General features: G+C 63.3%; 1 protein-coding gene across 7 annotated transcripts; it reads right to left on the reverse strand.

The window, feature by feature from the left end:
- Positions 1 to 865: 865 nt before the first annotated feature.
- On the reverse strand, positions 866 to 21,892 carry TNK2 (tyrosine kinase non receptor 2). 7 transcript variants are annotated; one of them, XM_053951793.1, is made up of 18 exons: positions 21,416 to 21,891; positions 16,171 to 16,412; positions 15,740 to 16,031; positions 11,993 to 12,170; positions 11,798 to 11,868; positions 10,363 to 10,575; positions 10,120 to 10,272; positions 9,644 to 9,921; positions 9,442 to 9,568; positions 9,204 to 9,350; positions 8,758 to 8,852; positions 5,825 to 6,019; positions 4,310 to 4,401; positions 3,751 to 3,795; positions 2,219 to 3,534; positions 1,701 to 1,796; positions 1,484 to 1,611; positions 1,283 to 1,374 (listed from the first exon to the last, which is right to left on the reverse strand). In XM_053951793.1, exons 2-18 carry the CDS (start codon positions 16,362 to 16,364, stop codon positions 1,368 to 1,370), a joined length of 3,627 nt encoding a protein of 1,208 aa, XP_053807768.1. In that variant the 5' UTR covers positions 16,365 to 16,412; positions 21,416 to 21,891; the 3' UTR covers positions 1,283 to 1,367. The 7 variants fall into 7 exon arrangements, with proteins under 7 accessions (XP_053807770.1, XP_053807768.1, XP_053807772.1 ...); XM_053951797.1 differs by lacking the exon at positions 5,825 to 6,019; XM_053951794.1 differs by lacking the exon at positions 3,751 to 3,795.
- Positions 21,893 to 23,205: the final 1,313 nt, after the last annotated feature.

The following is a 23,205-nucleotide window of genomic DNA, read 5'->3' on the forward strand; positions in this document are numbered from 1 at the left end:
AATGTGTTTGCTTCTTCACAAGGAGCTCCAGGATCACTTAAGGAGAGGGAAGAAAGTCAGTGATGGTGTTGTGCCTTCCTCGCTTCACTGACAGCCCTGCCGTGGCGGCTGCACCTCACATAGGAACACAGAAGCACAGAGTCCCAAGCAGCGACGCGTGACTGTGCTCACAGCAGCAGCAGCTCCCTCTGCTCATGCTCAGGAAGGGCCAGGGGACCAGAACAGAGGGAGCTGTGCACAGGATGTGGCCAGGCACCATCTGCCACAGGGATGGATCCACGCTCATGCCAAGGCAGCCCTTCCTCACCGTGTATGGCAGGTGCTCTCCTCTGAAGCCAGCAGCTCTGCAGCAGAGTATCCTGGGGAGCAGGTATTACCACTATCAATGGACTTGGTGGGTTTGGGCACCAAGATCCTCCTCCACCTGATCCCAAGATCCCTTCCTGATGCTGCTAGAAGGCAGCACCGCAGGAGACCCACCTAAGGGGCTCTGATACCCACTTGGAGGGGGGAGTGAGCACTGACACCGGCTCTGGGACCCCACAGGAGCCACCCCTCCACTCCTGCACCTGCTCCCAGCTCCGTCTGCAGCAGAGGCACCCAGTTGCACAATACCCCACACGTGGGTGGGGGCGATGTCGGTCCGGCCACTCCCTGCCCGGGCATGAATCAGGTGGCACCGGGAGCCGCGGGGCACCGGGCAAGGGGGGCCCGGCTGTGGGGGGTTCCCCTGCAGGCAAGCACTGCCCACTCAGAGCAGGCAAAACCGTGCCCAGCCTTCAAGCGTTGGGCCTGGGGGTGGGATATACTGTGACTAACTCCAGCAGCCCTGGATGGGGAGAACGTTGCACCCTAAAGCAGCCTGGGAGGACTCAGCAGGAGGTTTTATATGTGCATATATCACACAGCTTTCTGGGGATCCCCAGAGTCCCTGCATCCTCTCCTGAGCTTCATCCCACAGCAGATCCCAAGGGTCACAGTCGCAGCTGCCTGCAGGGAGGAACCAGCACCCATGGATGTGTGGCTTGTCCCTGTGTGTTGGTAGGGATGAACCTGGGAGATGGCCATAGGTACCCTCAGCCTCTCCATAGAATATTTTTATATATATACATAATATATATATTAAAATTACATTTCTCTTTACAAAAACAATTCAACAAGGGGCCAGGGGATGGAGCATTGCCAAGGCCAGGGCACAAGCATCCTGGAAAGTCTATGGCACTAGGCAGGGTCCCTTTTGGGGTGTCTCCACCCTCAAGTGGCTCAGTCCTGAGTCCTGCAGCAGGTTGTATGGGTGGAGGCGGCGGGACTGGTCCCATGGTGAGATGCCTGCTCTGGATCCAACACAGCTTGCCCCATCCCCGTTGTCACCACCTGTAAGAAGAGGAGAGGACATGAACTCAGGAGGGGTGATGGTGCCAGTCTGCCCAGAGCAGTGTGGCATAGAGAACTGCCCCCCCACCAAAAACATCAATGTCCCTACTTCTGGCGGGTGGCGCTGTAGGGATCGAGGAGGTGGGAGCTGGCCTGTGCCAGGTTCCAGTCGAACCTCTCCAGCACCCGCTGGCACTCACCACGGGACTTCAGCCCCAGGCAGAAGAGCTGCTCCACCTGCAAGGGGACAGGGTGTGGCCAGAGGGGTGACAGAGGTGCCACCACTCTTGATGGAGCTGGGACGAGGGAACAGGGGTGTGCTGTACCTTCAGGTACTGAATAGCCCGTTGAACGTTCCAGCCATGGTTCTGCAGGGCTGCCTGGCACTCCTCAGTGGTCACACCATGCACCATGTCCTGCACCTGGGGGGGAGCTTGTGGTCACTGTCTGCTGCCACCCCTGGGCAGCAAGAAGCCTGTGACTGAAGCAGGAGACCACTGGGGCTGCCCCCCATCCCTGGTTCTGTCTTCAGGGAGCACTATCAGCCTGGAGCTGGGATCATTCCCATCCCTGGGATCTTAAATCTCTCCTGGGCCTGGGTGGGTCACAATATCCCCAGCCTAGAAGAGTCCAAGAGGACCATAGCAGCACAGCCACCGTCCTCCTCCCTAGGGTGTTCAATTCCCATTTTGCCATTGCAGTGACATTTATGTCCCCCTGAACATCTGGGGCTTTCTTGTAGCCAATCCCCTGGGGCTGAACTTGTGGAAACTGAGGCACAGGCTGGGGAAAGCTCTTGCCCATGTGAGCCCACTTCTTATGGATGCTGGGGGATGATACTTACCAGCCGGATCTTGTCAGCAGGGCGGCAAACATCTGGCCCATCATAAACGATCTTCTGGAGGCTGCAGGAGGCTTTCACCAGACACTTGGGCCCAGGGTTGCTGTTGTTGGAGGAAAAGTTGGCCTTGCAGTCTGACAATGGCTGCTGCACCATGGGACGGACGGTGGCTGTGGTGACCTGGCGGGATGCTGCCACCTCCTCAGGGCTTTTAGCCTCCTTGAAAAACTTCTCATACTTGTCCAGATAGGCAGGGCGCTCGGGCAGCAGGTAGTAGTGGGTGCTGCTGACCTTCTGCCCATCCTTCACAATGGGCAGGATGCAAGGTCCCTTGGAGCAGTCCTTGCCCTGTGCCTGGATGACCTTGGGGGTGGCGTACTTAGGGTCGAGGGCGAAGCTCTGTGTGGTGGGCATGGGCTTCCCTGGTGAGGTGGAGAGGCAGGAGCAGAGGGCAGCACGTTGCTGTGGGGAGCCCACCTGCAGAGCCATGGGGCTGGGTGTCCGGGAAGTGGGCTGGGACAGTGGGTCCCGTGGGGGGATCTGGGGCGGCCGGTCTTCCTCGCCCCCCGAAGCTGGGGAAAGGTCCCCCGACCAGCGCCCAGGCTCATTGCGGCGAAGGGGCCGGGGCGGGATTGGGACACGGGGAGGGATCTGGGGCTTGTCGTCAACTGGTGAAGCCGGTCCCAGAGGGACGTTGAGCCTTCTCATGCACTCCTGCTGCAGCTCCTCGAAAAGCTCGGTGGTCTGTGTCATGCTGGGCTGTTTGGTCTCCTTGGGGGGCAGGAAAAGGTTGTCCTCCAGTACTGGTCCCCGCTCACTCTCATCCACAAAGCCATAGTTGGTCTTTCCCCGCCGGCTTGGGGGGCTGGTGATAGAGCAGACCTCAATATCATCCTCATCCTGTGCCACGTCATCATAGGCAGGCGGTGGGGGCAAGGGCCGGGCATCCCAGTCCACTACCGGTGTGGGGTGGAGAGGTCGAGGTAGAGCCCGTGTGGGGCTCTGTGGTGGGGTCTTGTCCAGCAAAGAGTAGGCCTCCATGGCCAGCTTGGCTAATGACGGGGCTGTCAGCTCCCCCACTGGAGAGGGGCTACCCTGGGGAACTTCCTCCCCGAAGTCAATGAGGGTCACCTCGCTGCTTGCTAGCCCCTCGCTTGCCAGGCGTCCGGGTTGCCGCTCGCCCACCTTGGTGCCCGGTACTCTTGCTGATGGCTTGACCGGTCGCAGACCCTTCCCTGTGCCTGGCTTCTTCAGGCAGAGCTTCCGGAGGCCCCCTGGCAGACCCTCCTCCTCCTCACTAACTGGGTCGTAGCAAGGCTCTAGAAGGGGACAAAGAGGGATGGTGAGGGTCTCAGCACCCATCCCTAGGGTGCAAGAAGGGGCATCTACATGTCGAAGCCCCCAAACCACCCGATAATTTCAGCCCTCTTTGCTCCCAAGGCATACCAGGGCACCTGCCCCAGGCCACCCAGGTAAGAGAGAAAAGAAAGAAGTTGTGAAGAAGGGAGAGCAGCACCCGAAGAAGCCGAACTTACTGGTGAGCAGGACGGTAGGCTGAGGTGGGCGTGGAGGAGGCTGCCCTGCAGAAGACAGAACCCAAGAGAAGGGGAAGCATAGGGTGAACACAGAAGCGGCAGCCAGGGTGCTTCTTAATGGAGTGCATGCTTTGTTTTGTCCCCCTTCACTGGTGGGCCATGGGAAGGATGCTGGTGGGAAGCCCCCCAAGGAAAAACTGTAGGTTTATGGGGACTGGGCGTTACGCACAGCATCCCAGTTCCCTCCCCGTGGCAGCTCCGCTGAGATCCCCACACTGGGGAGCCCAGCTGTTGGAGGCCAGGAGGGGACTCGGGACTCGGACGAAGGGCAGCAGGGCAGAGTCCAGCCAGGCAGAGCCACCAGCCACCCACGCTGCTGGCCGTGGTGTATGGCCAGGTGACAACACACCCCATCACCCAGGCTCCCCATGCTCTGCAAAAAGCAAGTGCCAGCAGAGAGACAGAAAGGAGAGGGTCCAGCCCATCACCCTGGCAGCAGGGTACAGTGATGGAGGCTTCGTGCAGCTCATGGGCAGGAGGAAGGAGAAAAGCTACTCACTTTTAGCCCTCCCTGGAAGCTGTGTAGGTCTGGCAGCACTCGGGTCCACACCTAAAATATCAGGAGGGTCCATGGGATTTCCCAGGTACAGCCTGTAGGGAGAGAGGAAAGTGCCTGGGAGTCAGGAGGGGCCACGTGGGACCCCTCGCTCACCAGGCTTGTGCCGTGGGACACCCCACAGCTCCTGCACCACACAACCATGCCTGGTGAGTACCGTTCCTGTGAATGCTGGGGCAACACACCCCAGAGGCTTCCAGTGCTACAGCACAGAGCCTGGTGCCATCCTAGTACCATCCCACCCATCTCCGGCTCCGTGGCATCTGTGGCTGCCTGTGCTGTGCCCAGGGGACTGCAAGCAGGGCACTGTGTGCAGAGTACTTGTGCAGTGTGCGGTGCCCAGGACACCCTCCAGCACCAGGCCGATGCTGTGCCCAAGGCAGGATGCCCCGGTACCGCGTGCCGGTGGGTGCAGGGAGGCCCGGGCGAGCCGTCGCAAGCCAGGGAGCCGGCGGGAGCCGGCGCAGCCCGAAGGCTTGGGCGTGTGCCGAGCTCGGTGCGTTCTCGGCAGCCCGGGCAGCACGTACCCAGCGCCCGTGCCCACGCAGTGGGGCGCGGGGAGGCCTGCCGGGGCACGAGCCAGATCCGCGTGCACGGCGCCTCGGTTCAGCCCTGCGAGGGCTGCCGGAAAAGCCCGTGACACAGGGTGCTGTGCAGGGGTCAGGCTGGGACTGAGGGAACCGGCAGAGCTGTCCCAGGCCTGGGATAACAAACAGCAGTTGGGATCATGATCCCAGGGGATGGACTGAGCCTAGCGCAGAGGCTGGCCCTACCCACCAGGAGCTTTCCAGTTTTTGAAATCCTACCCTGTCCCCCACCACACTGACCTCCCACATCCCTCCAGCCCAGTGCTGGGAGAGACCCCCACATGCTCCCTGCCAAGGCGCTCCTGCTCACTGTCACAAAACCAATCCCACCTGGCAGAGAGTATGTAGGACACTGGAGCACAAGCACCCAGCCCCCCTTCCCCCATCACAGTCCAGCAAGGTGTCTTCAGATAGAGCAGGGTGGAGAAAAAAATCATTTTGGTGGATTTTTTTCATGTTTTGATTTTCAAAAAGAATCATGCTGTTAGAAGCGTGGGGACAGGCTGCAAGCCACACACATTTAGCAGCCCTGGGACATCCCAAAAATGTTTTGGGGTAATGTGGCCACCTCTGGGGTGGTGCTTACTGATGTCTCTCTGCCCCAGGACAGCCACAAAAGTCGTCCCCCTGAGACAGCCACAAGCACAGCAGCCCCCCACGTCCCTAAGCCCATTAGTAGGAAGAGGCAAGGAAGTTAGTGCAGCTGCAGGGACTCTACCCAGAGCCACCATTCCCAATACAGCGGGGAAAAGAGATGCTTCATGGAGGAAAGGGGGGCAGTAGCCAAGCCGCGTCTTGCTCCCAAGCCCAGTGGGCAGCGGGGAAGGCAGGGAGCAGGCAGAGGATGCAGAGAAGACAAAAAGTTTCTTACTCATCAATTTTATCGGGAAACCCCCAGCAGTGCTGTGGGTTGGTGTCTCCATGGCCTGTGTGGATGAAGCTGTTTTTAAGTGGCTGGCTGATGTCGTGGGCTGACAGCCCTGCCACCGAGGTCACCGTGTTTCGGGGAAATTGGCCCACTTTTAGGGTCCGTTTATTCTGACCCCGCCACCAGTAATTCTCGGCCCTAAGGAATAAAAAGGACCTCGTTACTGATGAGGGGATAGGAGGTCGACACGCGCCTGCCCCAGTGATGGGGAGAAGGGAAGATGATTTGTCCAAGTGCACAAAGGCATGAGGTGACACAACCAAGAAGGGACCCTGGGTGCCCAGGATCCCAACCCTACCCCAGCAGTATGCTTTGGCTCTCACTCCACAACCATGTGGTCCTTGCACCTGGTGGTGCTGGGAATGCAAGTAGTGGGGAACAAAGCTCGGTGCTTGTGTCCCAAAAGATATGCCCCTTCCTCCTCCTTGCTGTCTCAAGTCACGCAGGAGCCTTGGGGTGATGCCTGCACCAAGCTCTTTGTCCCCAGTCCCTCTGTGCCCCATGGACTAAAGGATGGCACAGGGAACATGCTTGGCACCTGATGGGGGGCCCATATGGGGGACTGTGAGGTCTTCCTCGCTCCCTTCCTGCATTATCAATGAGCCCTGTGCAGGCTGGTGTGGGCAGGGGGAGATGGGCAAAAGACAGGCTTAGGTTATCAGTCTTCCTGGAGCCACCTGAGTGGCCCTGGCCACCCTGGGGTACTGGCTCCCAGTATGTCCCTGGGAAGTTGCCCAGGACACAGCCACTTCTCGGGGGGGATGAGATGGACATCGAACACAGAGAGACTGGTGGGGGGAACAGGGATGGGGCAGGGAAAGGCATCCCAAGTGGTGTACCCCACCCAGCACCGTGCCAAATAAATAGTGGGGGGGCTATGACGCTGCTACCCCCCCTGCCTGCTGGGGCCCTCCACTCCCCATGGGCAGGGTGTGCTGTGGGCAGGGGGCAGTGGCAGTGTGGGTGCCAGCCTGGTGAGGTTGGTACGGGCCCCACAGTTTCCTGGAGTCACCTGTGAGTCACCCCCGGCCACCAGCTCAGCCCTTTTCCTGTTTACCTTCCCACTGCCGCCAGCCAGCCGCCAGCTCAGCGTCGGGACCCCTCAGCAGAGCTCCGGCAGAGCCCAGCCGGTACCGGCCATCCTCCCTCACCGCGGCAGGCTGGGGGAGGTGGGGGAACAGCTCCCCTCCCCGGGAAGTCCCCTCCACTCATCCACTCACCTTCCCTGCGCCCCTCATTGCCACATCCCGACTAAAGGATGCTGCACCCGGACCATCCCTCCACTCTCCCTGCTCCCAGCCTCGGTCCCACTGAACCCGAGCTCGGACCCCCGGCACAAACCCGCTCCGGTGCTGCCCTGGCTCCTCTCCCCGCGACAGCCCCCTCCTACGAGCGGCTGGGTCCCCGGGGGGCTTTCAGGGAGGTCCCTGCCCCTGCCCACACACACGTACGCACACCCGGCGCCCGCCGAACGACAGGCAGGGGCTTGAAAAGGGGTGGGGGGTGTTTACGGTGCCCCGGGCGGCTTCGGCAGGGCCGGATGCAGCCCCCGGCAGGAGGCCACCCCCCTTCCCCCCACCAGCTTTGCCCGGGCATCCCCAGAAGCAGCGCGGGGCGGGGGGGGCGGCTACTGCCGGGGAAACTGAGGCACGAGGTGGGGTCTCCCCTCCGGGAGTACCGGCAGTTGGTGGGGTTTCTGCCAGCCCTCGGCTGCTGAACCCACCGCGTGTACCCTGAGTCCGCACCCCCAAAACCTACCCACCGGGGGTCACCAAGGACCGGCGTCCCTCGGGGAAACTGAAGCAGAGGAAGCTGCGCCCCGGCTGTACTCCAGTCCCGGCAATTCCCGACCGACGGGCAACCTCCAGCCCCTCTTCCCGCTCTATCCTTCCCTCCGCGGCTCACCTGGGGCCGACGGTGGGGCAGGACGCGGACCCGCAGCCCGGCCGCGATGCGGCGGCAGGCACGATGTAGGGCGCTCTGGCACGGCCGCACCGCCCTCCGCCGCTCCTTCCCTCCCTCCGCCGACGCTGCTTCCCCTCCCCTCCCCTCCCCGCAATTAAACCGCCAGACCCTGGGCAAGAGTCATCCCCGCGGCGGCGGACCGGGAGCAGCCGGTCCCTGCAGACACACAAACCCGGCCTGATTCACCCCGGGTCGTGACTAATCGCGGGGAGCCGGCCCGGGGCGGGGGACAGGGAGGAACGGGACAGAGCCCTCCTCCTCCTCCCCTCGGGCTTGGGAGGCTGGCTCTAGTGCGGGCATACCAAACTCCTTCGGGAGGTCCCCACTCTTCCCCAGCTGGAAGGTGACAGGCACATCCTGGGATAGGGATGCAGGCACAAAAGGGCCCCCTACTCCAGTCCCAGGTCCCTGGGGCGGTGGAGGGGTGGCGTGCCCTGGCATGGTCAGCAGGGACCAAGGAGCCCACAGCACAGCGGGTTCTGCCAGCATGGTACCAAGTCCCACGGTTGCCTCTCCCAGCCCGATGACAGCAGCATGTCTCCGGGTGCTGGCAGCATGTCCCCACCACTATCAGCAGGGAGCGGCCCTGTGGCGTGCAGTTTCCCTGGGCAAACCCACGGATACAGTGGGCTGAGTCAGCAGGGATGGTGTGGGCAGGACTCTGGGCAGTGTGGGCAGGGCTGTGCCCCACACACCGGGGTGGCCCCACGATGCCGTGCTGCCTAGGGAACCACAAACCCACCAGCTCTGCCCACCCACGGGGTACACGGCTGGGTGTGCTGAGCCACCCCTTCCCCTCCCTGCTTCCCACAGCTCTGCCAGTGCTCACAGTGTCCCCATTCCCTATCCTGATGCAGGCTGGCAGGCAATGCATCCCCCTCTACAACACCTGCCACCCTGCCATGCAGTACCTGCCCTCAATGACCGTGATGATGTCGTTCATCTGGATGTGCAGCTTGTCTGGTTCCTCAAAGTCCTGCAGCGCTCTCATGTCGGTGGGCTGAGCCTGGGGGAGGAGTGGGTGAGGATAGGGGATGCAGCCCCCCATGTCCATTCTCTTCTGAGGTCAGGCCCAGCCCCAAGGAGGGCAGGGAGGCCCCAAAAATGGACAACAGACAGCATCACCACTGGCCCCTCCTCAGCTGTCACATGCCTGGGGTGTGTGATGGCAAAGCAGCAACCAGGTGCTTCCTGCTGTGACCATGTCACCACCCTCCACCTCCCAGCCTGCAGGGCTGCCTGGCCTGAGCTCCCCATGTCACCTCCCACCCAGGCAATATTCTTAGCTCTATCCATGCTTGAGCAGAGCTGGCAGGATAAGGTGCTGGGGCTCCTGTCCCCCTCCCTGCTCACCCACCTCCACCAAGAAGTCTCGCAAGGCCACAAAGGTGGGTCGGTCCTCGGGCTTGTGTGCCCAGCACTGCAGCATGACGTTGTAGATGTCCTGGGGACAGTCCTCAGGGCGTGGTAGCCGCTCACCCTCCTTGTCTATCTTGTGCAGGATCTGTTGGACAGGGTGCGCTGTCAGGGTGTCCCAGATCCCCCTCAGCACCAGCAGGGTGAGGCGAGGGGGCAGGTCCCTGCTGTACACCTACCTGGCTGCCATTGAGGCCAATCCAAGGTTCCTGACCATAGGTGAACATCTCCCAGAGGGTCACTCCGAACATCCAGGTGTCACTGGCGTGGGAGAAGGTGCGTGTCTTCAGGCTCTCAGGAGCACACCTACAGGGGGAAGGACATGAGCATCAGAAGGCTATGGGCGCTGCACCTCCAGGTCTCCCCCTCCCCAAGGCTCACCAGGCAAAGGGGACCTTGCGATGCTCCTGCATCACGTAGTGATCATCATTTTTGGGCAGTGCCCGCATTAGTCCGAAGTCCCCAATCTTGACGAGCTCATTGGAGGCCAGCAGGATATTGCGGGCAGCCAGGTCGCGGTGGATGAAACGCTTGGACTCCAGGTAGGCCATGCCCTTGGCCACTTGGATGGCATACTGGCACAGGGTGGAGATGAGGAAATGGCCTTGGTTCTTCCGCAGGCGGTCCAGGAGGGAACCCAGTGGGGCCAGCTCTGTCACCTGGGCCATGGGATGAGGACAGCAAGCGGGTCAGTCCACGGCCACCTTGGCTGGGCTGGTTTCCAGCCTTCTTATGCCCCACTGAGGATGCCAGCAGAGGGCCTGGGGTACAGACCCAGCCTGGCTTGGCTCATGCCATCACGTGGGACCCCCACATGGAAGTGTCATTGGGGTGGGTCCCATCCCCCCTCCACTCACCATCTTCATGGGGTGGGAGAGCACCACGCCATACAAGCGGATGAGGTTCCTGTGGTCCAGGGAGTGCATGGCATTCACCTCCCGGATGAAGTCGTCCAGTGCCTCTGGCTGGCTCAGCACATCTGTCTTGAGGCACTTCACCGCCACATTCAGCTATGGCCAAAGCAGGGATGAGTTCCGAAGTGTCTTCCCCTCTGCGTGGTCCCACTGCCTGGCTCCCCACCCCCCCGAGCAGCCCCTCACCGTCTTGCCAGCAGGTGTGCACCACTCGCCGCGACGCACGACACCAAAGGAGCCATCACCCAGCTTCTCAAAGATTGAGAGGTCTCGCTCCCGCACGAGGCACGTGAGAGAGTGCTGGCCCCCAGCTTCAGGGGGTGGTGGTGTGGGAGGCTTGCGGAAGGTACTCTGGGGCTGGGGCGGCAGCTCCGACTCTGGGCGCTTCCCACTGAACACCTGTGGGGCATGGAGGAAGGTGAAACGTGGGCATGGAAACACCCCAAGCCCTTGGGTCTCTAAGTGAGAAGTTCTGACACAACCCCTTGCCTCGGCTGTACACACTGGAACCTAGTGATGACCCATAACTGGACCCATAAACCAGAGAAGGCTGGCTGTGGGAGAAGGCTCTGTTCCTCCTGCTGCTGGCACACTGAGCTGTGATTCCTGTGGAGGGAAGAGCTTGTTTCTCTTGCAGCAGCTCTACAGCAGTTCCCCAGCAGCCACAGCAAACCAGGCCGGTAGCCAGAGAGCCCTGGGCACTCCTTGGCCAGGCTGAGGCCACACAATGTGCCTGGGCACAAAGCCAAGGGAAACCTCCAGCTTGGGCTGAGCCTGGTGACACATCCCTGCAGCAACGTGGGCTTTGCAATGCGTGCTGGCTACCACCACTCAGAAGGGATGGGCTCTCCTTCCATTTCCCTCAGCTGGGATGGATGATGTGCCCCATGGAACAGGGTCCATCCCAGTCTTGATGCAGGGTGCGCGGGGGCCGGGCGCAACATGTGTCTGGGGTGGGAGGTGGCATTTCTGCTATTTGTTCTTTATTAGAAGTAGCCTTCTATTAAAAGCCCATCCTCATCATGTCCCAGCACAGACAAGTTACACAGGGGAGAGGCCATGGCCCAGTGCCCAGCTGGAAAACTGGGCTCTGCCAAACTCTGAGCTTCTGGGGTGCCAGGTGCCATTGGGTGCCAGCAGTACCGGCTTTGGATAGGATGGTATCAGGGCATATGTGAGCATCCCAAGGTCCGCTGCCGCAGTGTGTCCCAGCCCACAGGTACAAGGCTTTGCCCCCACGCTGTGAGGCAGCAGGGTAGGCAGTCTCCTGGGCACCACTGCTGCCCACAGAGCTGTCTGGCACAAGGCTCTCTGGTTCACTTGCTGCAAACAGGTTTCCTGACAAAGAGGCAAATAATATGAGGGGAATTAATTTTCCAAGTGCTGGGGTAGCAGGGCTATCCTTTGATGGGAAGTGACCCAGGAGCTTGAGGGGGACTGGGGTGCACACTGGCAGGGTCACACCACAGGCGAGGTGTGGATGGCAGGGGCTGCTGCCCATTTCCCTGACAGCCTCCAGGGACGTGGGGGAGCCAGGCACCCTTAAAGGGTACAGGGAGGTATCCAGATCTTCCTGTCTGCCTCAGTTTCTCTGCCACACCTGTCCCTCTCCCATCCCTACCTTGCTCATCCAGGATTTCCGCTTGCACATGGCTTTCCTCCGCTTCACTGCCTCCCACAACCTCCGCTGGCCTGCAGGATACAGGGACACAGTGACTGTCACAAGTCAGTTTGGGTAGGGGTCCCCTCCAGCCCTATATGCTCCTGTGGGCTTCCCAAAGGGGTAAGGGGAGAGGTTTGGGGAGGATGTACACACCGGGGCGTCCCATGCCAATCTTCTCCAGATCCTCATTTTTGACGTACTCAAAGTGGGAGAGGCGTGTGACATTGAGCTCGTCTCGGATGCGCAGGAAGTACTGCTGCAGCTGCAGCTCGGTGAGCAGCTCCAGCAGCCAGTCCGTGCCCTCCTCCGCCTGCATGCTACAGCTCAGCCTCTGCTGGGACAAAACATCGGGTTAGGGGCAACCCTGCTCTGCTCCCCTCTGCCCTATCCCCACTGAGGAGTCACCCGGAGGAGATCAGAACCAAGGCCGGGGTGCTTCTGTGAGGAATACTAGTGGAGTAATCTCCTGAGCCTGTCACCACCTCTCTGAAGGAGGCCAGGAGAGGCACCCAGGAGAGGCATCCCAATCAGCAGGACCCCCAGAGATAGGAAGGGCCCCCCAGTCTGCCCTGTCCTGCCCACAGAAATACCAGCCCACCCCTCTATTCCAGCACAGGTTATGCCCTGGTCAGCAGTGCCAAAGACACAGGAGGAGGCAGAAGCTCAGGACAGATATGCCTGCCCAATTCTCTCTGCTCAGCTGGAAGGGCTGAGCAGGAAGGTGACAGCAGGGACAGCCACCTTGGCCCCCGGCATGCCTGCACACTTGGCTGAGCTGTAGTACAGACTCACAGCGGGTCTCCTCTGCCATGGGTGGTGCCACCTCACTGGGCAGACACAGGGAGGGGGCAGACAGGAACATCTGGGCCTCTGGAGGGTCCTGTTGCTCTGGCGCTGAGGTACAGGACACCCCAGTGCTGCTGGCATCAGTCCCCAGCCGTGGCAGGACAGAGAGAGGAAGGGCTGGAGCCCCATCCACCCCCCGACTCCCCATCCCTGCCTGTTCTCCTGGTTCTTCCCCACTTTAACCACCACCTTTCTGGAAAGAGATATGACTCTGCCTCCTCCTGATGAGAGTGGGTGGGAGGTTGGGACCCGCCATCCCAGTTCCACAGCGCGGCAGCCCCCTCCATCCTCTCCTCTACCCTGGGAGACGACATGGCCCCTGGCGTCTTCACCCGCTGTGCTCGGCTCCCTCGGCCGCGTCACCGCAATTACAATCCTCGGCACTGGGCTAAAAATACGGCGGGCGCGGCGAGCAGCTGGGCACGGGGGCGCATGGGGGCATGCAGGGCGACTCGGGGCGAAGGGAGCTGCGGCTCCCCTGCCCGCAGGCTACGGGGACAGGGCCGGCTGACGGCCAGGGTAGGGTCTGCACGGGGCGAGGGTCGGCACTTACTCGGTAGAGGCGGAAGCGGGTGAGGAAGGGGAAGGATCGGTGCAAAGCCTGGAAGCGTCGCATCCTGCCTGGCTGCCAGCCCCTGGCACCGCTGATGTCCCTTCCCCGGTGCCGGCGTCCCACGGCGGAGCCCGCTCACTGCAGCCGGGGCACCCGCAGTCCCTTCATTTGCGCTACAGAGATGTCCCCTGGGCTCGACCGCCCCACAGACCCCCCCTGGAGCGGGCAGGGGGTTCGGGCTGTCCGTCGGCCGGACGCGGGCTGTGGCTCTGCCCCTCCTTCCATCCGGCTCTCGATCCTCTGGCCGGCCGGCCCTCCCCTTCCCCAACGCAACGGGGCCGGGGCGGGGGGGGGGGCGGCAGGCAGGGCTGGGGGTCACTCCCCTGGCTGGAGCCGCTTCCTGGGGACCCCTCGCTGGTAGCGGGGTTCGGTCCCAGCCGCCTGCCCGAAGCGCTGCCCAGGAGGGTTATTTTCAGCCGGGCTGGGACGCGCGCCCAAGGGGCCGGGCTCCCATCAATGTCCCGCTTTCTCCCTTGTTCGGCGGTTGCCGGCAGCTGGGAGCCCGGACCCCCGCTCCCATTGCCATGGAAACTCGCCCCGGCCTTGGGAAACGCTCCCAGGCCTCAGTTTCCCCCCTAGGAAGCAGGGAGGGAGGGAGGTAGAAGAGACATCCGGCTCTCTGCTCCCCAACCGAAGCCACAGGCATGATGCCAGGGCGATGGGCACTGCGGGGGGAGTTTCTGGCTCGGCAAACATATCCGCTGCCCAGCTGCCAGCCCCCACAGGGCTCTGCCGCGGGGCGCCACCAGCACCCTGAGGCTCGCTCCCCTTCCCTGATGGGGCTGGCACCCAACCCCAGCAGTGCTGTCCGCCCCCGGGCTCCCTAAGGAGAACAGCTGGCCACGCCGGCAGCCACAGCGTGAGAGAGGAAAGACCCACAGCAACCTCTTGCCACAGCCCCCGCCTGCCTGGCCCCCCAAACCATGGCCAGTGCTGTGCCACGGGAGCAGCTGAGAGGGAATTAAATGCATCCCCAGGATGAGTCTCCACTGGGGCTTCCACTGCTGCTGGGATCCCAGCTGGCACCCGGCAGCAGAAGCACCGGGCACAACAAGCCCATTGACTGGGGACAACTGGGCACAGTGCCCTCGGCACCAACCTCTGCCACGCGCCAGCTTCCCCCGTCCCAGTTCAGGGGACACCGGGGATGGGGGGTGCCCTGCCTTGACAGAGCATCACCCTCATCATGCAGAAATGGTACAGGAGCAGTTGGGGTTGCAGGAGTACACTGCCTCCTGCAACCCCAAATCCCAGGTGAGGCTGCCCAGTTCAGTACTCACATCAGGGGTACAGGTTTCCAAAAGGGAATGGGGAACCCAGCTTTGCCCACCACGCCAGGGGAGGTTCCGTACCTCGGTTTCCCTCTCTGCGATAGACCCGCACACACAGGGAGTGATCCTGCAACCTCGACTCTGAGTGGGGCAAAGCGTCCTGCCACCAAACTCCCATCCTGAGGTGGGGAAGTCACAAATCCCCGAGACCCGCTGCACAGGTGCTGCTCGGCCCTTGGCGCCCTGCACAGCCCTGCCATGCACACCCATCCCTGCAGCGCCAGGGATGCACCCTACGTGCACCCAGGCTCATGCATGGTGCGTGGTGAGGACGCTCACGTGCACCCCAGGACCACACAGGAGCAATCCCCCCGCGTGCCTCCCGCCACCTGCACAACCGCAGCCGCCCCCCACGCACGTCCCCTCCGCGCACCCCGCGGCTGCCGCCCTGCCCGGCCGCACGTGCGCAAACACCGCGGCGCCGCCGCCGGCACCGTCCTGCTCCCGCCTCCGCCCGACGCGCACCTGGAGCCGCCTGCCCCCTGCGCGCCCACGGGTGCCCACCCCCGCTGTGGCATATTTGTCGCCTCCGCGCTTGCCTGGCAGCGCACACACCCGTCTGAGCTGGCACGTGGGGGGTCAGTCCTCCCACCTTTCCCCCTTCCCTCCCCCCCATTACATCTATCCCTAATGACACAATACCTGTCCTACACCTCAAGCCCCCTGCACCTACACATTCCCCTCATCCATGCAAAGCCTGACATGCCCCAGGGACACTCCGTTGTGGGGATGGCAGCCTGCAGGGCCACCGTCTGGTCGCAGCACTGCAGCTAGGGGATGGCATCCTCTGCTGGGCACCGTGCTCCCCCTCCACGAGCTATGCCAGGCTTAGCTGAGCCTCGCTGCCTCACACCATTCCCCCATGCCTCAGTTTTCCCAACAAGAAGCAGCAGGTAGCCCCCCTCCCGTGGGTCAGGATGCGAGCATAGCCGAGCAAGGGGAGGGTGTCATGCTGCCCTGGATGCTGTGGGGTACAGCACATTCCAGAGGGAGATGCCATGCAGGGATCCCCTGTGCTCCATGTCAGCTGCCAACCCATGCCCATCCCGGAGCCATCAAGCTCAGCCAGGTGCCCCCGCTGCTCCCCTCTACCGATTCCCCCCCACTGACCCGCCGGCACGGCATGCCCGGGGCGGTGTCCTGCCGGGGGGGTGGCGTGGGGCGCCTGCTGCCCAGCCGCAGGACCCGCTGCCCGGTGCTGTCCGAGAAGCTGTGGGGCAGGGGCCCGTGCATTTCCTCCTCCTCCTCGGCGCTGCTCAAGCGCTGGTAGTCGCATCTCTCGCCCATGGCTGAGGCGGCGGCTGCGGCGCAGCGGCGAGTGGGGGGCTCTGCGGAGACGCCCGCGTCTGCTTGGGGGCGGCGAGGGCTGGAGCCGGGTTTGGGATCACATGGCAGAAAGTTGCTGCAGTTCCGGAAAACAGCGAGAGGGTGAAGGTGACCGCGACGGCAATGGTGGGGGTTGGGGGTGGAGGATGGATGGAGGGATGCAGACGAAAAGGGAAAAGAGAAGGGGGGGCAGCCCCTCGAGCGCTTGTCCTCACCCCAATTCCAGCCTGGCACCACTGTCTTCCTCCCGGCGCGGCAGCTCAACCGCCCACCTTCTGTCCCTGCTCCGGCTCCTGAGTGGAGAGGTGGTGGCATCGCCGCCAGCGCCGCGCTCGCAGCCCCCTTTTCCCCGCACCCCGGCACGGTGCACCAGGCAGCCAGGCGGAGGAGGAGGATGAGGGGGGACCATCGTCAAGCAGCCGGGGTTCTACAGCAGGCAGGATGGGTAGGGAGGCACCTGCAGAGGGATGGGGGGGCTCTGGCGCTGGCAGTATCCCCAGCATCCCGCCCGCTTCCCTGCGCAGGCAGAGGGGGATGGGATGCACCGGGAAGATGGCTGCTCCGCAGCGATCGGCAGCGTTGGCGCAAGCACGGCAGGGCTGGCACAGCAGCCAGGCCCCGGGGGGTGCCGCTGGGATGGGAGTCCGAAGGCCACGCCAGGATCAATCCTCTCCCCCCACCCCCTCGAAGGGGGCTGGGGGTCTCCTAGACCTCTGCCAGGCGCTGCCGCAGCTGGCACAGCTCCCAGCAGGAAGCCACCTCCCTGGATGGGGAACCCCCACACCTGCACATCGGGACTGGCCTGTACCCCAACGCTGCCCAGCCACAGTCCCTCTCGCAGCCTCCCGACCACAGCTGCAAGCAGGCTGAAATCGGGGGGGGGGGGGGGGGGCTGCAGCCCCCTCAAAGACCCCTGTGACCTGCCTGTCCTTTGGGGCACATCAGAGTCCCCAGGGACCAAATTGCTCCTCATGCCAACGCCACAGGGTATGATGCCCCATTCTGACCCCCAGAAGCACCCCCACGACCCATCACTGTTCCCCCCACGGAGCCTTGAGAACCTGGTGCCGCCAAAGGAGTGACACCAGGCTGTCAACGTGCCAAGGCAGGGCGCAAGAGAGTGTCCTGACCCCCGCCCCCCCTTTCCCTCTCTCTGCTCCAGAGAAACAAACACCCCCAGTCCTGGGGGGCACCTGCCCTGGCTGAGGGGCCGGGCGGGCACAGCCCCTTGGCGACTCCTCCTGCCATACCACGGAGGTGAGCTCAGCCGCGGAGCCGAGGCGGGCCGGGCCTGCGGCGTGGGAGCAGCGAGCCGCCCCCGCGCACGGCCCGCCGGCGTCACCGCGCTGGCACGCCACAGGACGGTGACTGATGCACGTGCTATGCCACCTTCCCTCCGGACCCAGCCGCCCTGTGCTACCCCAAAACCCTCACCAGCCTGCCCAGTGAAGCCGATACTGTGGGGATGAGTAGGGACGGCCCCTGTCCCCGCAGCCCTGGGCATAGATTTGGGTCACTCCCCCCCCACACGTCGGCATCCTGGCCTGCCCAAGCTTAACTGACACCACAATGACTAGGTACCGTACAAGGTACCGTACAAGGGGACAAATGGCATTATGCCGTGCCAGCCTTGACTCACCTGCCTGCAATTCCCACCCTGAGGGGGGTCCCACCACAATGTTAACCACTGGATGGGATGCACTGTCTTCTACCCTCCAGGGTGTGACAGTAACACTGAACACAAGGTGTCCCTCCCCTCTGTGGGGACACTGGCACTCCTCAGCCCTATGGGACACCACACTTATCCCCACATCCCTGGGACCAGTGCCACAGCATCCCCTATGCCCACGACCCCCCAGTGAGGACTCCAGAAAGTGGTAGGTCCCCAAAACAAGCTCCCAGAGGGGGATAGGGTCCCCCACTCACCTCCATCACATCACCCTGCTCAGTGTCACAGCCCGCCTGCCACCTTCCTGCCACCTTCCTGGCAGCTGTGTCGCCTGGAAGTGATCTCACTGACTGCGGCGGCAGCAGGGCAGCCGCACCGTCACCCCGGGCTGGCTTGTTCAGCCCTGGCAGGGCCCCGAGGGCGGCCCCAAATTGTGGTGACACACTGCCCAGCCCGGCTGCCACCGCGCAGGTGTGCAGACACACACATATCCACGCGTACAAACACACCTTGCTCCCACCAGAGGCAGGGCTGCTGCCTGCATCCTGCCCACCTGTGGGATGCTGCTCCCACCCAGCTCTCTGGGGACCGTCCCCAGCCCCCCACCGACTGTGCCACCCCACGTACCCCCATACCAGTGAGTGCTTTACCTCCTTCGGTGCTGGCACCTGATGCTGCTTGGTTGGCTGGATGGAGCAAGCAGGAGGTCTCGGGGGGCCAGCACGGAGGGCTGGTGACCCCCGTGGCAGGGGTGGCCGGGGAGGCCGAGGTGCCAGGTTCCTCCTTGCTGCCATCTCTGGGCTCCCAGAGCCTGGCCCCATGGCCTGATCCTGTCCCCCAGCACAGAGCATCCCCTGCTCTGAGCCCCTGCCTGCAGCAGTGGATGTGTGGGAAGGAAAGACACAGGCACGTGGGGGGGGCCCCCTCATCCCAGCACAGCCCCAATCCCCTCCCTAAGCCTCTTTCCTCTGCTAAATCCACTCCACAGGTCGAGCTGGGGCAGGCTCAGCTTGTCTTGCACCTCCCAGCTTGATGGCATGGGCAGCAATTGCTGACCCCATAACTGATCCTCACCTCAGCCCCAAGCTCTCCCACCAAGACAGGGTCACAGTGCAGTGTTTTGGCGGACAAAGAGGCAAAGCAACAGTCCCTGGCACGCTCATTGCTGGGGAGGTGGAGAGGGCAGCAGGCTTGGCATCACTGAGCCCTGGTGTCACTGCTGCTGTAGGGACCCTGTCACTGCCCCAATGCAAGGCTGGTTTGTGCCTGCCAGCCCCCCACACTGATCTCACCTGGGCCACAGGGACAGCACTGTGGGGATCCCTTAGCAGTGCCAGCCCGTGTCACAGTGAACCGCGCAGTGTGCGAGGCAGCAAAATGTCTGGGCTCAGGTGACACTGGTCACGGGGTCCCCCTGGGGCAAAGTGGGAGAGCTCAGAATGGGCATCCCTGCCTGGCACCCCCATCTGTCCACCCCAGACACTCCAGACTTCCTGGAGGTATAGAAAGTGTCTCTGCATCCAGAGTCATGACCTGCTCTGCCAAGGCACTTGGAAGAGCCTTTGTGGACTCACCCGCCAGGAGAGCTTTGCCCCCAGTCCTGCCAGGTAAGGGGGGCACCAGGACGCACCCAGAGCCCTGGTCAAACCTGCCCCTCCACCCCAAGAGTGCTGCCAGCAGTATCCCCATCTCCACCCCAGTATAGGATATGTCCTTGGGCCAGGCTGCAGCTGGCACAAAACGAGTTTGTCAGGTCTCAGGCCAGGTTGGCACAAAGCAGCATCTCTCTCCCCTTTGAGCTGGGAGCAGGCAGGCTGGGACCCCTAGAACTGGAAGGAAGGGATGACGGCTCAATCCCCACAGTTCCCCAGCATGAGAGCAGCACAAAATCCTAGCCAGACCGTTCAGTATTTGCCAGTCACTAGCACTAACTGACAGCACCCTAATTAGCCAGGATGCAGTGGGAGTACTGGCCCTCCCCCAGGGCTGCTCAGTAAATGGATGGAACAAGACTTTCTCCTAAGTCCTTCCTATCCTAGCAGGGTCTGTGCATGAAGCAGAACCTCCTCCTGTCCCCCAAAACCCATACAAGTAGGCAATGCCCCCCAGGATGCTTTGCCCCTGACAGCTATCATCGCTCATGGACACAGCTGAAGTCAAAACTCAGGTGGCTCCATGGGCAGGATGGGACTTCTGGGAAACTGAGGCACAGTGTCAAGTCCAACCTGCAGTTGGTTAGGACAGGGCTCAGCTACAAACCCACAGTAGTTCATGGTCCTGTGGGGGCTGCTCCTCTGCTTATGAGGGCCCCCCTTGCCCTGGGGAGGCTGAGTCACAGTGGGACAGCAGGCTGGCAGCTGCCCGAGGAGGAGGAAGGCATCACCAGCCCCCCCAGCCATACCCACTACACCCCACCCTGCACTAACAAATACCTGGCTACGGAGGCTCCGGTAGCTCCAGGGGTTGGTAACAGGTTGCACAGCTCCCACTCTGCACCCCCAGGCCTCGGCGCGGCCCAACAGGGGATACGGAAGCTGCTTCTACCCTCCCACTTCCTGCGGGGACCTGTGGGCTCAGGGCTGGCAGTGGGAGCAGTTGAGGATGGGTGTGCAGCACCCAGGTCTGTCCTGGACCTTCTCCCTAAAGAGGTGGCTGGTAGCACAGACCTGCTCAAAGACACTTCACGAGGCAGGACCTGTTTTCAGGAGACTTTTGCAAAGCCCATAGCCCAAAAATTTTGTTGAAAGCTTTGCCCTGAGCCAGCTCAATGAATGGCCGAGTAAGAGGGGGGAATGCACAACCTCCAGAGCCCACAGCACCTGGCAAGAGGGACACTCTTTGCAAGGTGTTGAGCTGGTGCCGGAGCCAGCAGCACCGGGACACCCTGGTGTACCTGCTGCACCAAGCGGCCCCAGGGAGGTGAGGGTGTGGGGAAGTGCCAGGGCCAGGCTCTGCCTCAGCCTGTCCTGCCCAGACAGCCCAGCCCCAGCACTGCTGCCGAAACACTGTCCCTGCCTGGGCTCCTCTGGCCACCTCCAAACCTCCTTCCCAGTGGCTGCTTCAGAATGGGCAAGGGATCTAATCTTGCTGTGAGAAGCCGAGCAGGATTTTCCTGGCACGGTGGGATCCATGTCTGGACTGTCAGCACTACCTTACCAAGTTTAAAGTTAAACTTTTATTTAAAAAAGCAAAACCAACAAAGACCAAAAGTTTACCAAACGGTCCTGGACTGTTCAGAGAAAAATTGCCACAACATAGCTGGACACAGCCACGATGCTGCATGCTTGGTTGGTGGTCAGAGGCTCCCTGCACCTCACTGCGCCTCGGGGTTTCAGCCGCAGTACAACACCCCGAGGAGCGGGGCTGGCCCCGGAGGACAAGGATCCTCTGTTCAGTGCCACAGCTCCCACGAGCCCAGGGAAGAGGAAGAGCAAAGCTGCCTTTTCTCCAGAGAAAAAAAAAAAAAAAAAAAAAAACCAACAAAAAAACCTTCCCCCAGCTTCCGCTGTGGTTTAGGCGAGTTCAAGGGCACCAGGCACCCACTCATACCAGACCCTGCTGCCTGCTCTGCCCTGGCAGCTGGAGCAGGAGGTCGGGCCTGCTGCCGGCCGGGACTGAGCAGTCCCGCAGTGCTTGGGCACGAGGGAAGCACCGCAGCGCGCAGTACTGCGGGGCACGCTGCCAACACACCGGCACACTCAGCTGTCAACCGGGCAGCAGCACAGTGCCAAGCCCTGAACCCCCTGCCCCTCGCAGCACCCACAACCATGGGGTCGCGCCTCGTTCCTTACCTCTGCGCTCACCGCCACTGCCACCGCATCCTGCGCCGAGTCTGCAGCGTCACCGGAGGGCGAGGACGGGCACAGCGGCACTCCAGACAGCCGGCATGCCAGGAGAGACGAGCCCGCACACCTGCCGGGGCGGGGTGCGACGATCGACGCCGGGCACGTCCGGGACGCGGCTGGGATCACCCCCGGGGCAGCGGGCACCGGGCACGGGGTGCGGCCTCACACCCGGGCGGACCTCCTGCGGCTCAGGCGGTGTGCCGGGGTCCGCGTGCCGGGGTTGCCGCCGGGGTGCTCCTGCTCCCCCGGGTAGAGCTCGCCCTCCTCCTGCACTCCGCCCCGGGCCTCTCCCTCCTCCTGCCGGCCCCGCCGCACCCACCAGCGGGCGCGGGCCGGGGGGCTCACCGCGTCCCGTCGCCCCCCGCCGCGCTCCTGCTGCGCCCGCCGGGCCAGGCCCTGCTCCTGCCGGACCTTGGGGCCGTGCTCCTGCACCCCTCGCACCGCGCCCCGCGCCCGCCGCGCCCCGGGGCTGCCGCCCGCCGCCGCCTCCTCCGCACCCCGCGCCCGCCGCCGCGCCCGCGCCGCCCCCCGCTCCCGGGGCCGCCGCGGCTCCGCGCCCGGCTTGGGGCTGCCGAGGGCGGTGACGGGCCCGGGCCGCTCGCCCCACTCCTGCAGGCTCGTCCGCTCGCCCAGCGGCACCCAGTGCCACCGGCCCGGCCCCCCGCCGCCCCTCGGTTCCCCGCCGCCGGCCACCAGCTCCTGGCCGCGGGGCAGCGCCCCCAGCCCCGCCTCCTGCACGCCGCGAGTGAAGCCGCCCTGCTCCTGCACCCCCGGGGCCACCCCGCCGCCCTCCGGCACCGCCGGGCTCAACCCCCCGCCCTCCGGCACCCCCGGCGCCCCGCTCGCCCCCTGCCCCCGGATGGTGCACGCGGTGCGGGCCCCACCCCGGCCCCGCACGCTGGGGAAGCCCTCCCTGCGCCGCGCCCCTGGAGCTCCGGCTCCACCACCCCTTCCTCCCCTCCTGCCCCCCCGCCTGCTCCTGCCGCCGCGAGCCCGGACGGCCCCCGGCCCGCCCCCGGCCCCGCTCTTAAAGGCGCCGCCCCGCCGCTTTACGTAACGGCGGGGGTGAGGACGGACAGACGGACAAGCGGATGGATGGATGGATGAGCACGGGGACGGGCGCACGGACAGACAGACTCACCGCGGAGCAGCGCCAGGCCCGGGACCGATCCGCTGCACCGGGGACGCGAGCTGCCCTGCGCTGCCAAAATCCCTGCTCCAAGGTGAGTTGGAAGGGGCTGTTCCCCGTTCCCTCTGCCCCGGCAGGGCCGGCGCTCCCCGGCTGCAGCAGAGTTTCCGCAGCCCCGGCCCGGCCTCTCGGGACACTTTGCAGTGTTACCGCAGGGAGAGAGCTCTGCCAGGCGCGGGCAGGAGCTGCGGGAAACGACGTCCTTCCAACAAGTAAATCATCCCCGGGGGAAGAGGAGGGACCAGAGCTATGCCGGGACAGCCCATAAAAAGCGAGCTGGGATCCTGGAGTAGCTGCCGCTCATCCAAACAGTGCAACGTCTAGGGATGTGGTGTTTGTAAAGCAGAAGGTGAGATCGGCAGGAGGGAGGGGGGAGGACAGCACAGGGAAACTGAACTTATTTAAATGCAGAGCCCCAAACCTGTACGGTCTCTCCTAAGCAGTCCTCTGGGGCTGAGGAGGCAGCTCCTGCCCTCCCAGAGCTGCCCTGGGCTCTAAGCAGTATCCACACTTGCATCTCTACCTTGGCCCATGAGACCTCCAGGAT

Source organism: Vidua chalybeata, chromosome 10 (genome assembly GCF_026979565.1).
Source record: "Vidua chalybeata isolate OUT-0048 chromosome 10, bVidCha1 merged haplotype, whole genome shotgun sequence".
NCBI classification, from domain to species: Eukaryota; Metazoa; Chordata; class Aves; order Passeriformes; family Viduidae; genus Vidua; species Vidua chalybeata.